This window comes from Plectropomus leopardus, chromosome 16 (genome assembly GCF_026936395.1).
Source record: "Plectropomus leopardus strain MGB_pleo_1.0 chromosome 16, ASM2693639v1, whole genome shotgun sequence".
NCBI lineage: Eukaryota > Metazoa > Chordata > Actinopteri > Perciformes > Serranidae > Plectropomus > Plectropomus leopardus.
This window is the reverse complement of record NC_142191.1, coordinates 4,497,328-4,517,856: the sequence shown is the minus strand read 5'-3', so window position 1 is coordinate 4,517,856 and position 20,529 is coordinate 4,497,328. Positions and strand designations below refer to the sequence as shown.

Below are 20,529 nucleotides of genomic sequence, written 5' to 3'. Positions count from 1 at the left end.
TCAGTTACTCACACTGCGTCGTACTGAATTTGTGGAGGAAATTTGTTTTTCTCACATGCCTCCATGGAGAGTGAAGAATCCAAGATCTGAGAAATATTCTTGATGAATTGAAGTCGTAGGGGATCCACATTTAACAACAGCACTATATAAAAAACTATATAAAAAATCTGTTTGCAAACTTTCATACAACTTGTGTAGTGTAATCTAAGTCTCATTTATCTAGTCCGGTTTTGTTTTTCACTTTTACTCCAATTCATCATGAATATTGTCCATTTTTGGATTCTTTGTTCACTGTGAAGGCATGTAAGAAAAAAACATCTTCTTCTCGAGTTCATGGTAACACAGGGTGAGTAATTGATATAAAAATGGTCATTTTGTGAGTGAAATTCTCCTTTAAGCACATTTGAGAACAGATATTCTTGTCCGAGCAGTATGATGAGAGGAGCACGATAAAAGTGTCTTTGATCAGTTGACAGATGAGTCACAATTAGACCGAAGACGACAGTTTCACCTTCGTTTAAAAAAATCTGATCTGTAGCGTGCAAGATGACGACTGAAAAAAAACTACAGCTGAGTTCGTGCTCTCAGGCCGCTCAGAGAGCAGATACTCCTGCAGGTCCACAGTACCTGAGGAAGTGACGCCCATCTGCGGGATGAGCTGCTCGTCCCTGCAGCCCTCCCTGCCCGGCACCAGCCGCTGGTATCTGGGGGCGTGGGGGTTCCCGTCCACATCCACCAGGAAAGGTGGGGGCATCAGGTGCGGCGCCTGCTGCGTCTGCTCGTCCAGCACGTAGTTGTTGGCATCTCGGATCAGCGGCCGGTAGTCGGTGTGGAAGAACATCTGGTCCGCTATCTGAAGCACAGATGGAAAATAACAGGATGCATTTACATCTTACTGTTTCAATGAGGATGTAAGAATCAGCTGTTAAATTTCAGGTACAGAAATGCTTATAAGCCGTATGAGCTGGTTCCATTACCTTGTCATACTTGCTGCTGGAGCCAAAGCCAAAGATGAGCAGGTGTCCGTGGGAGTCTGTGGCTGCAAAATGCTGCCCATCTGGACTACATTTGCAGTCAAACAGGGCTCCGTGCCCTTGGCCCTCGATCTATCCACAGAGAGAGAGAAAGAGGGGGAGACGCACACTGTAATTCACAGCATTACACTGCAAGAGGGAATTCCAGGCAACTGTTGCATTAGTAGGACATGGACACAGTCAACTCAACATGTCCACTACACAAGACCAAATATCCCATAAGTCACGTGGCTTTAATTGCATTTTCATTTCATTTTTTCAACATAGATTTAAAACAATCTACCCTTTACATTGTAGCTTAAACCCTTTAAAACCTGAGGAAATTGGCTTGATTTCTTTTTAAAAAATGGAAATAAGGCAATGAGCGACTAAAGAAATGACCCTAAAAATAGCTTGAAATTGGAAAAAAAAACAAAAAAAAAACAAGAAAATTACCAGAAAAAACAGGGTTCCCACACATTTTCATGGAAAAAAAATAAAAACATTTTTCATGACTTTTCAAGGGCCGTTTTTTTTTTTTCTCACAGAGACAGAACGTGGGGAGAAGATGAAAAAATGTATGTGATGATAAACGAAGCGCTGTCACACGTCGACACACATTAGAGCTACATTACGGCGACAGATACAGAAGTTAGATTTGCTGTTGTTTCACGGACATTTATCCATTATCCATTATTTTAATGATCCACAATAAAATGAATTATTTATAGCAATTTGTAATTGTTAATTTTCTTATTTAAATTTTCACTTGTCTTAATAAAAAAAGCTGCAGGGAACTCGCTGTATGTGATGCTGAAAGCTTCAGTTTTGAGTAAACATTTGCTGAAGGCATTTAAAAAAAGTTTGGTGGTGGAGTCTGTTATATTCCAAATTGTAAATATTGACAGAAAGATTTTCTTTTCTTTCATTTCATTTTTTAATAAAAATGCAAATCAGTTGCAAATATCAGTTATCGATCTCTTTAACTACCAATAATCAGCATCAGCCCTGAAAAAAACAATGAACGAACCCTACTCCGAATTTCCCTGTATCACGTAGAATGACAACAAAGCTTTCTAGTCTTTTCTGTTCGGATCTATTCTCAGCTCGGGAAAGCGGACCACCAGGATGCAGCATTAGTTTCTGTCTCTGATGTGTCTCTCCAGGTGTCTGCATCTCTCCCACCTGCAGCTGCAGGTAGTGATTGCGTGCAGCTGATTTCAGTCACCCGTCATGACCTGATGGTTAAAAACCCAACAGAGACGCTCAGATGGAGCCAGCGGGCCGGTTGGCAGCTTGTGTGTGTTTGGTTGTGAGAGCTTCTGTTGGTGCACCAGAATCGGTAAACTTGCCGTGGGGAGTGTGTTTCATAGTCTTATATTCCTAAACTGCATTTATTAATTTTATTTATATTACTTTTGTTATATGTGATGTTATTGTTACCATTATTGCTGTGCATCTCCCCCCCTTCTCTCTCTTTCTCTCTCCTATGTGTCATTTTGTCATCTACTGTAATTTATTTGTTTTTTCCGACGTCTATTGCACGTCTGTCCGTCCTGGAAGAGGGATCCCTCCGCAGTTGCTCCTCCTGAGGTTTCCACCATTTCTTCAACCCGTTACAGGGTTTTTTGGGGGGAGTTTTTCCTTAGTTGATGTGAGGGATGTCGTAAGCTGTCCAAACTGCATGTCATCCTGGACAATGTGTCCCACCCACTCCAGGACGGGCTGGTCAGTTACAAGGCTGATAGCACCAAAATGCACCAAAGAGCACCACAGGAAATCATCCCTGCCTGTGGCCATCAGACTTTACAACTCCTCCCTCTGAATGTCCGAGCCTCTGAGTCAATGAGTCTACTCTGGACTCTATAATGTGCAATAATCCAGTGCAATAACTACATCCATGTGTAATATGCTATATTCAAATGTTAGTAATCTGTTGTTTTATTTATCACATGGTAGAAACAAGATATATTTATTATATATTAGTACTTATGTTTAAATTCAATTGATGTATTCAACACTTTCCTACTTCTTTTAAGACTTTTGAATGGGAGCATCTGTAACTAAAGGCAATTTCCTCTTTGGGGATCAATAAAGTATTTCTGATACTGATTCTGATAAAGCCTTCGGAGGCAAACTGTGATTTGTGATAATGGGCTTTATTAAAAAAATTGACTTGACTGAGTGAATTTAACAGTTACCTTATTAAAACGTATGTTAAGTAGTTCAGCTGTCTAATCTGTGAAAAAGTAGTTTTCAGATGTTGACTTTAAGCTTTTGGTTGTAAACATTTTATTTCTTTATTGTAAATAAAATCCTTGTTTTTGCTTATACTCCCCTGTTTAATTTTATTGTTACGCCCCTCATCCACTGAACTTAGAATATTTTTTATCTAATGAATTTTCATTCTGTTCACATCACTCAAACCATTATTAAATATATTAATATATATAAATTTAAATTTGTATTTGCAATATTGATTTATAAAATAAAAAAGAGTACTTGGCCTTTGTGTACTGATACAATATTGCCACACAAAATATCTCAATACTGTGCTATAATGAATTTTCTGCCACCCCTAAAAAGCAGTGATATCCACTCCTGTAAAACAGAGCACCACCTGCAGAAACTGAAACTTAATCAACAGAAAATCAGAAAGACAAAACTCAAACTGTTCTGACGGTCAGCCGACTGTTGCCTTCACTTCATTCTGTGGTTATTCATTTACTCTCACAATAGCTCCATTCAACCACAAGATGAAAACACTTAAGAGCTTTTTTTGCCTCTCTGTCACTTAATCAGTTAAAAAAAAAACAGTCTGCCAAAGCTAAACTCACTAAACTCAGATTAACCTGAAGCACTGAACGTTCGATCATCTTCCTCTCTGGTATATGTAGAAAAGGTGTGTGTGTGTGTGTGCGCATGCGTGCGTGTGTGTGTGAGTGTGTGTGTGTGTGTGTGTGTGAGATAAGCCAGCTGATGCACAGACAACATTAGAAGCTGTTTAACAGTTAAAGGAGCAGCACTGATGAATCAAAGGCACAGTAAGAATGAGCAGTGCATGTCAGTTTCAACAGACCGCCGTATTGCAAAGTGTGTGTTGGTTAAATGATGTGGTAATTATATTATGTTATGTGTAAAAGCTGCAGTGCAACTCCACCTGAACTGGCTTCAAGGCTTGGGAAGTTTGCCAATTCACCCCAAAAAACAAAAATACATATTTTCCTCTTACCTTATAGCGCTGTTTCAAATCTAGGTTGATTTTGGTTTGAGCTGCTGAGAGTTGAAGATGTCAGCTTTAGAGATTCAATTTTCAAGCCAATTATCACAGTTTGCCTCAGAGGACTCTACAGCCTGCGACATCCCTCTGTCCTTAGACCCTCACAGCGCCTAACAAAAAACTCCCCCAAAAAATGGAAGAAACCTCAGGAAGAGCAGCTGAGGAGGGATCCCTCTTTCAGGACGCACAGACGTGAAATAGATGTCGTAAATAACAATTAAATTACAGTAACGACAGAGAGAGATTTCTGCCTTCTCTACAATGTATCGGGACTAGATGGCACTCTGCATGTGGTGCAAAAACTTAACAGCAATGTCTCTTTCCAGAAATCATGACCCGATAACTAAAGATAATCCACAGACCTCCTTGTGAGCAGTTTCATGTAGGAACTACTTTCTCTCTACAGAACTACACCAGCAACCAAATCACTGTGCAAAAGGAAGTTTGCATCTTCTCATGGACAAGACGCTGACGTCTGAGACAGCACCAGATGTTAACATTAACACAGACCTGCGGGGGTGACGACTTTTGTCGGACGACAAATAATCCCAAAAATAATTACAATAAACAATACTGTTGTCATTTTAAGACAATTTAATGCCACTAATTTGTTGATAAAAGCATGATAATGCAAGTACATCCTTTAAAATTTAAAACTAAACCTGGCATCATGTTGGATAAAATTTTGGAAACATTCTGGTTTGAAATAAACATGCATGTAAACCTAAGAGCATATATAGACATCACCTTTATGATAAGTTGATTAGGCCTTAAACATTTATGGCGTCCTCATCTGCTGAGCTACCAGTAAACACACACTTCTTTCGGCGCAGTGATACGGTTGGCAGGTGTAGTTTGGTAGACAGAAAATAGTTCCTACATGAAACTGCTCAGAATAAGGTCTCTGGATGTCCCTTTTGTCCCTTTAAAGCAAGTCTATGTCCCTTTTTTTAACCCTATGAAACCTGAGCAAACTGGTTTGATTTCTGCCAAAACATTGGAACAAGGGCAATGAGCAACAAACGAAGAAATGACCCAAAAATTAGCCAGAATTTAGTGAAAAGTACAGGAATATTGCAATAAATTATACTGATGAAACTAAATAAATATATATATAATTCTGTAACAAAAGTATGATTTTTAGAAATATAGTGCTTTTTTCTCTCGCGTTCTTTAAAAACAATTCTCTAAATCTACTCATTTCTTGCAATTTATGGAACATTTCTGACAAAGTTGTTCATTGCCTTTTTTCCCCATGTTTTTGAAAGAAATAGCACTAATTTGCTCAGGGGCCCAAAGATTTAAATAATTGTAACAGGCACCTGAAAACAGCACAAGAAAACTGATGTTTCTTCTTTTAAATTAAAAGTCAAATGAATAATTAATAAATAAATTCTTGCTCAACTCAATAAGCTCGAATGTTTTGTTGCTTCAGTTTTGCTTGTCTGTAGTTTATGGTGGCTCATGTTAGGTAACAGCTCATTTCCTCTGTAGGGCATGGTGCACGAACATCAGCAACCTCTACACAGATATTGCTGTGTAACTGACATTACTGAGTCATATATCTGACATTTTAGCATCTTTTATTACTGTCCTGTAATAGTCACTTAGTGTCACATAGTGTCGCTATTCAGCAAAAGCTCCACAGCCTCACTTTAAGTTTCAATCTGAAATTTGGGCCATTTTAACAATCACACACTTTGTGTCATCAAACAACACCATTCACTGTCTATGATCAACACCAAGGTTTGGCCGACTGACCGGCACACCGAGTGACTCACTCGCTCTGAGACTGTGATTAATGCTCTCCCTGGTAACCATAGAGACGCAAGCAGGAAATACAACAGTGGGTACAATGATTAACGCACCACGTAAATACGTGCGCTGGCATATGCGTGTCAGTGTGGTGTCATGATTGCAGTCTAAAGACTCACGCCAGTGGCCAAAACCAGTGCTTAAAATGACGAAGCAGGAAAGCAAAAAGAGAAAGTGAAAGCAATAAGGGCAGAGAGAACAGTGAAAGAATGTGAGACGAAAAAACAAAACTGAGAAAGGAAAAGCAAAATAATGTGTGGTAGGGAAGAAGCAAAGACTGAAGGAATAAGGAAAATAACATGCTAATTCTGCTGATTCACTGTTAAAGAAAAGCGTGTCACATCATGTGAGGATCTGGACACTTTGAGCGTCAGTGTGAATTCAGCCCAAAGACAAAACAGACAGTGAGTGAGTCAGAGTGAGTGAGAGGCACAGGGTGTCCGAGCATCTCACCATGTTGAAATAGGAGCGGATTTTGACTCCTCTGGCCAGGTCCCACACAATGCAATTCCCATCATGCCCCGCCGAGAAGAGGATTCTTGGATCGAAGGGGTGAGGCTCCAGGACAAACACCTCGTCCTCATGACCCTGGAGGAAAACAACATAAACATACAGATTAACACGCTCAAATATATATTTAAAAAAAAGACTTAATGAGGATTCATTTCATAAGTTTCGGGGTACTTTCCTGAATTATTTACCATCTGAACTCAAACAAATTCTGTAACAAGGCCGATAACCTTCAGAGAGGACGCAAACTATACCCAGTCCCACATGAGATCTCCTAATATCTCCAAGTACTTCCTAAATCATCTTTAGCCTTACGCTGTCGATAAGAGTCAGAGGACAATGTATTTCACTTTTTGGGATAACGTCAATGTAAATATTTTTATTTAATTTTTAATATTTATATTTAGATATTTTTAATATTTATATAATTAATACATTTTTATTTTTTTATAACTTTTTTCTTTTTAAATGTAATATCATAATTATTATTTTTATTTTATTTTAATGTTTTTGCAGCCATATTTTACCTCTATATCTTTTCTTATACATTCCTATTCCTGTTAATTAATATTTGTATTTTTTATTATTTTGTTTTGGATTTTTTTCTTTTTAATATGTAATAATTATTATTTTAATCATGTTTTTACAGATATATTTTACCTCTGTTATCTTACATCGTTATATGTATGAGTGCATTTGGGTTGGGGGGGTTTATACCTTATACCTTATAACCGTGTCTGTACATGATAGATTTGTTTTGTAATATTGTGAGCCTTGTGTTCTGAAAATATATTTTTTTTAAAACTAAAACAAGAGACTTAGATTCTACTGCGAGAGCTGTGTGAGAGTTTGAAAACAGATGTTTCGATTTGGGCTGTGACGATAACCGTATCCAAAAAAATGATGAGGACATAACTGTCATCACTGCATTATTTTTTTTTTGAGTTGATATAACAAAATCCTTTAAAAATGCAACTCTGGCTCTGATGCAGCCCCTCCGTCTGCAGCAAACACTCTGTTTTCTCGCTCAACGTCCCGCCCACAACACTGTCTGATTGGTTTCACCTCGATCGACACTGAAGGCTGCCGTGTCACGGAGGGCAAAGACGGAGACAAGAGCTGCTCCAGAGAGCAAGAGGACTCGCGGATGTGAGTCAAAAGTGAGACAGAGCAGATATAAACATCTACAATGAAGCTGCAAAAACACAGAGTTTCTGCCTTTAGTAACAGCAGTTGGTAGATGTGACTGTAGTTGTATGAGTAAGACGACTGTGAGAGGAAAAAAGGGAAGAGACAGCGCCTGCACACGGCGAGAGAAGTGACCAGATTATCATGGTTTATAAAAATACAGCATATTTAGACATTTGATACACCAGACATCAATAACATGAAACCAGTGGTGTATTTTCTACCCACTTTGGACCTTTCATGTGAGTCAGCCATCCTGTCGCTCTGTTTGTCAGCGTGAGCAGAGAATCCAGCCTGCAGTAAACTTCCCACACTTCAATTGTAAACCAGTCCCTTCAGGATTTTGCAGGCTGTTTTTGGGATTTCTGTGGCCTGGAACGCCTGATTTCACGGCAGCTTTTCTACAAAGTTGCAATGCAAGTTGCAATATTTTTACCCATTTTTTTCATCATTAGATTATTTTTTTAAATTGAAATTACTTAGGATATGATGCATTTTCAGAGCCAGTACTGTCGCATGAATTGTTACAATTGCAACAGCACGAAACCCTGGAAGGGTTTAAATTCTCTAATAAACCGGAGAATGATCAGTGACATTATTGATGTACATAATTTTTGGGGCTGGAATGCAAACCGCAATTGTTTTTTCACTGCAGTGAGTAATGTCACCGTTTTTATATGGTTTTGCTGTTGTTAAACACAGTCACCCTTTTAATTAAAATTCATCAAGAATTTTCTCTGTATTTGGATTCTCTGTTCACCGGAGACATGCAAAGTTTTCTTCCCAAATTCAACATTAGACGGGATGAGTGACTGATCCTCAAACATTCATATGGGGGATGAAGTATTAATTTACTGGCGTTTTTCAGTTTTCAGAGCCAGCTACCAAACCAAAACTCTTTAAATGCAAGAAACAACAAATTTATATTTTCACATTTCTATTAATGTCCAAATTTACTTTTTCTTCTGAGTTTGAATGCATTGCTTTGAAAGCAGCTATCACATGGCCCACGTCCTTGAATATGTCAATAAGAAGAGCATCTAACAGTCCCTGCATTAAAGAAATATAAATGAAATAATATAAATAAATAATTCAATAAAGTGAAGAGCAAGTTGTAGGACTGACAGAGATCTGTTTGAATGCCATTTCAGTAAAATGAATGCAAACACTGACTTTTTATATCTGTGTGAGCATTGTGTGCATGTGAGCATGTTTGATCACTACTCACCATCAGGACGTGGACGAGGTTTCCGGTGATGGAGTTCCACACCTTCAGCGTCAGGTTGTTGGCCGCCGTGATCACCGTGCCGTCATGGCGATCCCATGCTACCATGGTAACCTTCAGCTTCGTCACCTTATCCTCAAGCGGAGGAGGGTTGTACTTCCTAAAGGGAAGATGGTGATACACTGATGTCATGTTCGGACCAAATAAAGTCAGTGTGGTTTACTTTATAAACAAGAACTACACAACAGAGCAAATAAAAGATGTATTATAAATGAGATAGAAGTGGAAATGTCTGATCTCGGAGGTTTTGATTCATCTTTTTCTGGAAAAAAAGGAAGAAACTTGGAATCTCTGGAACTTAAATTTAATTTGGACTTTGATTTGAATTTAAATTGCAGGCCAATGTCTGAATTGGGAACACTGGGTATGAATCGGATCGACAAACATTACGACAATTTCAGTTTACCATATTGTGTCTCTTATGTATGTGCAGTGCCTATTTGTTTATTGTTTATTTATTTATTTTCTATTAAATTGTCCAGTCTTTTAAAGTAATATATATATATATATAGATAAACTTATTTCTTTTCTCAGTCTTTTTCCACAATGAACAAGGAACAAGCTATTTCGACAGCCAGGCCTTTATCTCTTAACTGTTAATAATGAAAAATATTTTTTCACATCTGCTGAACTGCAATAAACATCTAAAACATTTCAACACTTTCTTGTGCAACTCCTTGGCTCAGATTTTATGTACTTTTTTCAGAGTATGAACACAGTTAAGTTCGAGGCATTTCCAAAGACTTCAAATTATACTGCAAAGACCAGAAGTCCATTCAACTTTATACTTAATTTACTTCAAATAAATAAATACCTTCTATTATATCCAAGTCATCTAAAACAATTAAATATTTTAAGATAACCAGGTTATCTAAAAATCTGTATGTCTTCTCACTGCTGTCTCGTGTTTGTTGTGTTCATTCAGGCTATTAAAGCTTAAACAGCTTGTCACAGTCGTCTTCATTCATTCACTGTCGCCTGACGCCTCCCGTAAATCTATATTCTGTCTGGGAGCAGTCAGGTAATCAATCACTGTGTCACACTTTGTGCCACAGGTGTGACAGTGTTGTTGTTTTTCTTCTTTAACCCTTTGAAACCTGGATCAACATTAAAAAAGAAGAAAGGCAATGACCATACTGGCAAGAAATTATTTAAAAAGGGATAAGGAAATTGTCTAAAATTTTGTTTTAAATCAGAGGGGAGGATTAATCGAAAACTATCCATAAAATTCTGAAAAATGTCCAGAAAGCTATAGTAATAATAATAAACAATATAAAATAAATAAACCTTTTAAAAAATCTCAGCATTTTAAGTTGTTGTTTTTTTGTTTTGTTTTTGTTTGTTTTTTTTGCCTATTTATATGTTTTTTTTTTAGAACTTAAGAACTTTTTTTCTTTTTTTAATTTTTGGACCATGTCTTTTTAAATTGCTTGTTGTCTTCTCTGCATGTTTTTGAAAGACATCAAACCAATTTGCTCAGGTTTCAAAGGGTTAACTTAATTATTTACACACTGTAGATGATGCAGTCAACATAAATAAATGCAGATGTAAAGAATTGCAGAAAAGGCATTTTTGGCTGCTGAAACAAAGGATTTTACATTTCTTTTAAGTATTCCTCAATAAATGTTTAACTTCAAAACACTGCATGCTTTCTACTGGGAGCATTCACAAACAATAGGAGTGGGTCTTTTGCATACAGCATGATTGATTTTTGTCAAATTTAGACTGACATCGGAACCCGCAGGATGATCCCAACCCACGGCTCCGAGCTCTGAGCACGGCAGCGCTGGTGGAAAAGCCAGACTCTTGACAGCCGTACACACACATACCCGGGTAATTTGGTCTGCATGTCCAGCAGAATGCTCCTCCAGCCCTGAGGCTGCAGCTGCCAGATTCGTGCTGTACCGTCTCTGCTGCCGCTGACAAACCTACAACACACACACACACACACACACATTTGAGAACATGCAGCATATCAACTGTAAATTTAACGCTTGGTTCTATGTCAGCTTTCTGCAGCACAATGAACGCTTTCATCTGTGCACATCAGGATACACTAATTGTATGTAACCTCCCCCCTCCTCCTCCGTCTCCTCCACTCTCCTTTTTGCATAGACAGTCTCCTTCCTTCACTGCTGAGATTACAGCGACCCAGGGGAATTACAGCTGAGCTTGTTTTTCTGCAAACTCCACATAGGCACACGCAATTTAACACTCACAGAGTGCATGATATGTGCAAGTGTTTGTGTGTGTGTGTGTATGTGTCTGTTAGCTTTATAATAGGTGTGGTTAATTTTTTGTGTGTGCACTGCTGTCTGTATGGAGCCTCTGGGTGTTGTAATGTGACTTGATGGTGTCAGCAGAAACACCAACTTTAGTTACCATTTAATACACGCTCTAATAAACGTCCTCTCTCTCTCTCTCTCTCTCACACACACACACACACACACACACAAATACACACATGCACACATACACCAACTGTGCACACCTACCTGTCACTGCAGTGTGAGAACTGGATGCTGTCGACTTTGTCCTGGGTAAAAAAAAAATACAAAAGCAAAGTCAAAAACAACATAATAGGCGACAAAAATTTCCTCTGATAGTCTTTCAATTCATGAGCGTTTTATCGTGTATCACCAATAAATCATCTGTTTGACAAACCAAAAAATATCTCAACTCAAGGCCAACTTACTAGCTTTTTCCAGAGCTTTCACCTGCATCTCATGGACTTCCTCTATTGATGCAGTTTGCTCAGTTGTTTTAGAGAATAATGACTAATCTCCAAGAAAACTGAGCAGGCTCTGCTGAGGAAGTCCATGAAATACAGTTGAAAGCTTTGGGTAAAAAGCAAATAAGTGGATGTTTAATGTAAGTTTTGTTTTTTTGGTCAAATTACTATTTTCAAGGTGAAGGCTTCATTCACACGGACAACTGTATCTTTGTAAACAGGGGTTTTATTTTTAGTTTCTATTTCTATCTTTATTTTTTTAGGGTTTTTTCCTCATTTGTTCTAAAAAAAATTGTCTTTATTTTTATTTTTATATTCCTTTCCTATTGACAGATTTGACCGTGTACACTTAAGAGTGGATGTCTGTGTTGTTCTTTTTTTATGTTTATGTAATTTAAAAATTAAAATAATGTGTACAAGTGTGATATACACCTGAAGAAAAAGTAAATGTACACACCGTATTGTTGTTGATTAAAACTAAATAAAAATTCAGTTGACCGTAAACATGTATTTTAAATTGTAAGGTGACAGGCAGTTGTCCGACCGACAAACATTATAATATGTTTTAATACGTTATGTTACTTTTGTTATTGGATACATATATTAACACGTTCTTCTGTTTTTTATTTTCTTTCTAATTTTTGTTTTATATTGTTTGATTTGTAGTATCTGTCTTGCCTTAGTCCCGTCTTAGTTTTGTCTTGCTCTTTAATTCAATTACTACTCACACTTTTGTTTAAAATTTACTGGATTGACCAAATTTTATCTTTTTTTTATCCATCCTTAACTGTCCTATTTTTAAAAAAATCAGTAAACAGATTGTGGGGAAAAAAAGTTGAAAAAAATCTTTCCACACAGACTATTATAAAAAATCTCTATCGAAAACACATAAACACAACTGATGTGCTGTCAAACCATCAGGAAGCGATATAAACTTAACCCTAAAGCCAAGCAAGGAAGAAGGTGTCGGCCAATCAGAGGCCTGAGAAAAGCTGTGACCTGAAGGTTTCCTGGAGCAGTGACCTCTGTGACACCTCAGTATAGTGAAAGAGTAACTCTACATTTATGTGCAAACACGTAAAAACTCCGATGTTGCGTAATGGGACGCGGTGGTCTGATGATGTTGTCTGTCGGGACACGGTGTCGTTACGTTCCACTCAGGAGCAGCTGCTTAGTCAGTGGGACACCGGGTAAAATTTGGTCCGCTCTGGTGTTCAGCCTGATATCAAACCCGTCTGAAAATGATTGAACTGGCTCAGTCCTGTGAGACGGAGATACTCTGACGTCTCAAGCCAAAAAAAATCAGTTTACTGTGTTTTTTGTATGTCAGCACTGCAAACAGAGTTTCACCCTGAACGTTTTACAGAAGGTCAGTTTTCAGTGACCTAAAATGCAGTTTGCACGTGAAAGGAAAGCCAAAATGCATAAAAATAGCTACGTTTACAAAAATACTCATGACCATGTGTGCTCTGCCCTAAAATTAACTTGACAAAAACTAAATATAAAAAAGTTTTTAGTTAAACTTGATGATAAATAAGTCAAAACATTCTGAAGCATCTTACTGTGACACAGACAAACAGAGTTACTTTGACACAAAGATTTTTCGGTGGACTCACTGTGTGGGACTCAAGTTCAGAGATCTTCTCTGGTTGGCCTGAACCGAAGTAGTAAACCCTGATGATGTGATCCGTGCTTCCTGTGGCCAAGAACATACCGCCTGCACACGCGCACACGCGCACACACGCACACACGCACACACACACACACACACACACACACACAGCATCAGTGAGATAAATGCATATATCCCAATACTTTTATATTAACATAAATGATCATGAAAATAAAAAAATCATATGCATGTCTTATTTACTGTTTCTCAAATGTACCCATATGTGTCCATCACTCATATACTGAAGTTTTTGTCATTATTATTATCGTTATCATCATCATTGTTATTATTAATAAGATTATTATTATTATTATTATCATAATTATCATCATTATTATCATTATTATCATTATTATTATTATTTCTATTATTACTATTATTATTATTATTATTTCTATTATTATCATAATTATTATATTTATTTATCTATTGTTTAATTTACCTGTCTTTTAAGTTGGAGCAGGGAGGGGGGTATTTGATCCGTTGTTAAATAAGTTTAGTTGACATGTTTACTGTTGTATACGTTGTGCAACATCCGTATGTCAATTTTTAACTTTACTTTTTTCATCTCCAAAAAATATGTACTTCACGAATCAAACCATGGGGAGACAAAACTTTGCAAAACTTGTATTAAAAGTTAATGTTAACTTGTATTTGTGAGTGCAAACTTTTTCTGTAAAAGAAACTTTAAAAATAATTTTTCAAACATTCAAGGTCAATTTAACCTCCAAACAGAAACAGACTCAACAACTGTGAAGCACACTCATCCCACATTTAGTGCGAAGCAGCAGGCCCACTTGAGAGCGGCTGTCTGCTGTGCTAGCTCTTCAGTTAATCTGGGCTAATTGTGCACATTTTTTTCAGCTCTTTCTGCTGCCGTTTCCCCTCCGGTGGTCTCGAAGCATGCGTGAAAATCAAAAGCGGGCCGCTCTCACCTGCACTGAAGGAGGAGCAGATCATCTGGACGCCAGGTCTGGAGCGCTCTGTGAATTTACTGGGCCTCTGACTGGACGCACACAAAAAGAAAGAGACATTTAAAATGAAACGTGCTGAATTGAAATCCCAGTTTTTAAAGGCTTCCTTTATGCTTTATAGAACTTTAATTATTTTTGAAGGCAGCACTGCAGAAAAATGGAAGTTGAAATTGTCAGTAGCCATTAAAAAAAAAGTGACATATCATCCAAAATCCTTGTGCGGCTTAAATTCATACAGTCTTTAAGAACATCTAGATAACACAAAGTAAAACTACAAACTCAGCAAACTTGTGTTATGATACACAAATATGACAAAAGCAGCAGGTTTTCTGGCAAACTGCTGAACAAAGTGTCGATGCAGGAGGTGTGAACGGCACTTGTGCAGGTGAAACTGTGCATCCTGTGTGCACTTTGTATGTGTTTCTCACCCAAACTTGAGCGTGCGTGCGTCCCACTGCCAGAAGCAGATGGTGCCGTCAGCGCCGGTGGACGACAGGTAGCGCTTTGAGCCGCAGCAGAGGGGAGAAAACTGCAAAGACAACCAATTAGAGGTTACAGCTGAGTATAATGGGCGATCGAGAGACGTTGCTAACACTTTGGCAAAATTAAGAAAATTAACCGCAGTCAGCTTAAAAAACATCCATAACAGTGTAAGGAGAGGTGTGAGATTAGCACACAAGCTTAAAAACACAGATACACAAACAAAACAAAAATAAAAGCGCAGAAAATATTAAACAGATATTAACACAGAGGCCAAACACTGTGTAGTCTGAAACTTTACAGGATAACATCTGCAACGTTCTCTTTTATTCATATTGTCAACAAATCCCATAAAAACACTAAAAAAACAACAATAAACAGATTCGACCAAAAAGTTTTGCCTCATATCCAAACACTAATGTAGCTCAGTCCTCTTTAAACCTCATTTGTTCTTCAGAAACAATTCAAAACCAAAGAATGAGTCGTGCCGTCTATCCGGATGACATGCTCCTTTATTACAGACATGTCCAAAGTCCGGCCTGAGGGACAATTTCGGCTGCAGGATGGATTTTAAATGGCTTGTTGTTCAAAATAAACTACATGTGGTACACCGCACAATATTGGTTAATCAAGCAAGATTGCTTTGCATTTTTTCCGTTCGCCTCATAATGGCATCGTGCAGTTTATAAACATGCACGCAGAAATCACACAGGACGAACTAATGAACCGTAAAGAAGCAAACCAACTGTCACCGAACAGCAGGATACAGACACAAGAAAAAAGCAGTGTTGAAACTTTCAGGAGTGACTGAAAGTTGAATACATTTTCTAAAATATTTTTGGGGTTTTTTCACCTTAAATTGACAGGGAAGGTGCCTACATTTTCTCTAAAAGTTTAAACAGTAACATGAAATCCATTTACAGCAAATACACTTTAAGTCTTTTTTGAATAACATTTTCTAAACACTGCAATGTCCAGCTGTCTCAGGAAATATCGTATTCTTTTTTTGCAATATCTATTTTTATTTATTTATTTATTTGTTTATTTATATTTCTTTATTTAAATTTTATTTTTATTTAATTTTAATTATTTACTTTTTAAATGTATGTATTTATTTATTTTTAATTTTATTTGTGTCTTCAGTGGGAATAAAACAGCTTGAATTTAAATGCCACAGACAGAATAGGAAAGGTAATAAACACACAAAAAAACATAGCCTGCCCTAACCTTTCACGACAGGCACCATTATGCAAATTTGATTGTAAAAATGAGTCTGCTGATGACAATAATACTGGCTTTTATCACATACTGGATATCAGCCAGTCGTGCCATCTTTTGCTCATATGTTAGAGGTTTCATCTTGACCTCATCTACTAACAGTTAAAACCTATGGTGGTGCTTTTTTCATCCTATATCGAAAACAGTTATGCAGAATCTGGCAGCATAAAATGAATCAACATGCAGAACTCAAACTAAAACCTCCGCTTGGCTGAAATTTAGTCTAAGACAGATACTTGAGTTGAGGAAGTTTTTCTAATGTACTGCTTTTACAGACACATATAAATATATATAAAGAAAATAAGGAAAGGCATAATAGCCCTCTTTTAAAATTGTTATTAGTTGCTTTTAAACTCCTTTTTTGGAGGAAACCAAATACACTCAAAAACAAACATGCAAAAGCACACAGCGAGCGTCCTCTTACCTGCAGCGAGGTGATAGACGCTGCGTGACCCTCCAGGACGGCCAAAGGGGCGCAGGTCTGTAAGCACCACACCCTGATGGTCTTGTCACAGGAACCAGCGGCGATCATGGTGTTCTCGTAGCTGACGGCCATGTCGGAAATCTCAGCGGCGTGGCCACGAAGCGTCGCCAGCAGACGCCCGTCATCTGTTCCCCAGATCTTCACGAGGCAGTCGTCTGAGCCCTGGAAGAAGAAGAAAGCGCCGCCGATACAGCTATCAGACGTGAGTGAAGACTGGTATTTTATAAAGTTTGAGAAGTGGCGTGTCTGCCTCTGCCTCGCTTCTGGTAAGACAAATTGAACATGTCAAGTTCAAAAAGACTTTAAAATATATCTGGGCACTCTGCAGCCGCAGACTGTCAGCACTCTGACAAAGCTGGAACACAAACAGAGGAGGAAATGAGGTTCTTCAGATGCAGAAAATAGAGGTGATTCATCTGCGGCGCGTCGAAAAGTGACGCTGAACATTTCAAAGTGTTTACATGCACATTATTAATTTGATTGTTACCAGTAAGGACAATACGTGAACACTGCGGCTGTCGTGTAAAAACCTTCACCTGAGTATCTGCGGCTAACTAAAGCTCAAAGTATCCCAATTAGAATAATCAGTGCCAAATCAACAGGAAGTGATGTCACTGTGGTGTGAGTTTATGGACTCGAGGTTTACACAGAAAGTATCATTCAAACACAAAGAGCTCCGCTTACCAAGGTTATTATATTCAACTAAAACTAAACTAAAAACATCAATAAGGTGATTAAAAAAACATTTTAGTAACTGAAATGAAAAATAAAAACAGACTTCAGAAAATAAGGAATTGTGTTCTTACAAAACTCACTAAAATAAACTAAGAATATACAATAAAGGTCTTAAGTTGTTGTTTTTGTGAATTGGTCAGTTTGCATAATGATGCACTGGTGCAAATGTTTTATTGAGACTGGGAGTCATTTGCCTTCATAAAAGTGTTGCGTTTGTTTTGTTACACTTGTTACAAACTTATTTAAAATACACCCCTAACAAATACCCCCGATATTAAAATCAAAATAACCTAAACTTACACCAGAACTAGTGATAACTAAACATTTTTAAACAATAAAACTAAATGGAAACAAGCAAATCCAGTCTGGAAACTAACTTGAGCTAAACTGAATTAAAAGCAAAATAAAAATAAAAACATAAAAAAGAAACAAAACTATGATAACTCAGCTAAAAATAAAAAGTACACTTACATTTCTGTTCTTTTATTTTGTAATGCTTGCAATACACTAAATTACAGTCCGTCTGTGCATTATGCTGATTATTGAACAAATCACACAAATGTGGGTTATTGAGGAAATTGTTTTTTTCTAAAGAATTCATTTTTTAAAAATGTTCATGCTTTGTTTTTAATTTAATATTCTAGACTACTTTATTAATCCATGGGGTAATTTGTCTTGTACATAAAGGCTACCACATAAAAAAGCATACAAAGTGCAGACATAAATGCAGCGCTGCTCCTCACTGACAGAGAGACAGATATGAAAGCGGAGAGGAGGAGACCTGCAGCAAAGGGCCCTGAACTGGACTTGAACCTGGAATTCAGCAGCAAAAATTCAGACTTAATGGTACGTGCTCTTTGTGTTGAGCTACCAGAGTCACCACCTCCAGGTTTATTTTACTTTCTCTTATTCAACCTTTATTTAACAAGGCAAGACAGAACAAACGCGTTTTAACAATGGTGGTCTTGCAAAAGGCAAAGCCTCTTGAGGGAAGAGTCCGGACTAAAAGAAATGTCAAAAGTTACCAAGACAGCAGCATTCATCCAAACATTTCCACAACGCCCTCCTCTTACATACAATCACACAGCGGCTCCTGCAGCCGTGTCAATGGCTCCTCAAACCAGAGCAAGGTAAAGTGAATGTCGACTGAGATGCCATTTAAACACAAGCAACAAGAAAAACAAATACAAACGGAGTCACTACACAGAAGTTCAGAACTGAGATTTTTCACATCGCTGTGAGACCGACGGTCCGCTCTGTGAGGAAGAGTGCACCAAAAAAGACGAGTAAACACACACTGCCTATAGATATCAGAGAGGCCACCACAATAAATATTTTTAAAAGAAAACTAAAAACTTTTCTCTTCACTTAGCCTTTAACTAGCTCTGACCTTTGCATTTTAATTTGTGCTTCCGCACTGATGCACCTCTTTAAAATGTTGTATTTTCCTTAAGTTTTTGCATTTCGAACTCTATTTTTAGGTTGTTTTTTTTTGCTTTTGTTTTATCATCAAAATTATCTCTGTATGTTATGCATTTTATTTTTATTCTTATTGCTTTCACTCATATTATCAAGTGAAGATGCATTTTGTGTATTAATTCTGATCTTCTCTTATTTTCACATGCAGGTTTTATTATGTCTTTATGTCTTTTCATGTAAAGCACTTGGTGCATTTAAAGCATATTGGGCATCATTTTTTGTATGAAAGGTGCATACAAATAAGGTTTATTATTATTATCATTATTATTATTATTATTATCATTATTATTGAGAGGTGGCTCCGTTTATAGAATACTTATTGTGAGTAATGAATGAAGTAAAAGCGAAAGTGAAAAGCTAAAAAAGGAGCACAAAAGCAATGTTTAAAAAAAAAACACACAATAAATGATAAATAATCCATACATCTAAGAGAAGTTTAGTTGCCCAGAGGCAGATTTTTTAGGTCCGGACTGCAAAATGCACGACTGAGACCCTAATGAAGACGTGGAAACAGCCTCCGGGGACGTAACCCAGACTTTCTGGCTTTGATCCAACTTGTAAGGGGTTAAAGAGTTTGTGATTCAACACGGTGCCAGATCCATCTGTGCCATGATTACAATCTCAAAAATCATTTTTAAAACCAACAGGTAGCCAGAGTCAAGGTGAAAAACGCAGCGTGACATAATCTAATAGTTTGTGTGATTTACACAAGCTGGAAACAAAGAAGTGACTTTTGGGAGGAAAAAAAAAGGACAGAAATTCACACAATGAGGCAGGTTGAGGATAAAAATGAAATGTTAGAAATATAATTTATTAAGCGTGGTCGGACGATTTCCCCTGACAGACTGACGTGATTCCAGTAAGTTACAGAACATGCCGAAACCTTTTATATCTGCAAAGTGTTTTATAAGACGGACCACACTATCAGCATCAGCATAGATTTTTAGAGGAAATGTGAGATGAAAACACCAACCCCCGCCTCAGAATAAATCATAATCGCTCGCTCCATCACCAGCAGAACAGAGTCAGACTGGAGCTGTTATTTTATGTGGACTGATCAAAACAGCGAGCGCTCCCTTAGTGATTCAGAAAAAGCTCAAGGACAAAGTACGGCTGTGGCAAGATGGACAAAAAAAACGATACGCCGGTGCAGGTTTAGGAAAAAAGACTTTGCACAAACTTTCTTTGTTGCTACAGACATGAAAGCTGCAAACAATGCAAACCAGCTTGTCTAATTTGTCCTTCCAAATGGCCGTGATAATGAGCTTGCAGCCATTTCTAAAGCTATATCACGCAAATCGATGTGGCTGTTTGCCAATCAATTCTTTAACTAAACCTACATGCACTTGCTCATTGATCACAAATGATCGTGGCGAACGCTTGGGGCTAAATAAGATGATCAATCAGTCTGTCTTCCACTGCAGCAGAGTGAGGAGAGATCCGAAAATAAGGAAATATATAAATAAAAATGATCTTGTGATGAAAGGAGACAGCGAGAGAAAGAGAGAGAAAAGGGAGAAGGAGAAAGTGAGGGAGACCAAGAATGAATTTTAATTCTGGCACTTAGCCAGCGCCTCAGAGGAAACATTTTCTCCAGTTATGATG

The 20,529-nt window shown here is 37.6% G+C and overlaps 1 protein-coding gene across 1 annotated transcript in view; it reads right to left on the bottom strand.

Annotated features, from left to right (window-relative positions):
- phip (PHIP subunit of CUL4-Ring ligase complex) overlaps positions 1 to 20,529 on the bottom strand; it is a 61,087-nt gene that overhangs the window by 30,419 nt on the left and 10,139 nt on the right. Inside the window, exons 8-17 of the mRNA XM_088089856.1 lie at positions 16,651 to 16,872; positions 14,897 to 14,997; positions 14,430 to 14,500; positions 13,439 to 13,539; positions 11,587 to 11,627; positions 10,921 to 11,019; positions 9,035 to 9,191; positions 6,562 to 6,696; positions 978 to 1,106; positions 628 to 853 (exon numbers count right to left, since the gene is read on the bottom strand). Of these exons, the coding sequence (XP_087945982.1) occupies positions 628 to 853; positions 978 to 1,106; positions 6,562 to 6,696; positions 9,035 to 9,191; positions 10,921 to 11,019; positions 11,587 to 11,627; positions 13,439 to 13,539; positions 14,430 to 14,500; positions 14,897 to 14,997; positions 16,651 to 16,872 (1,282 nt within the window). The remainder of the gene's footprint in view (positions 1 to 627; positions 854 to 977; positions 1,107 to 6,561; positions 6,697 to 9,034; positions 9,192 to 10,920; positions 11,020 to 11,586; positions 11,628 to 13,438; positions 13,540 to 14,429; positions 14,501 to 14,896; positions 14,998 to 16,650; positions 16,873 to 20,529) is intronic.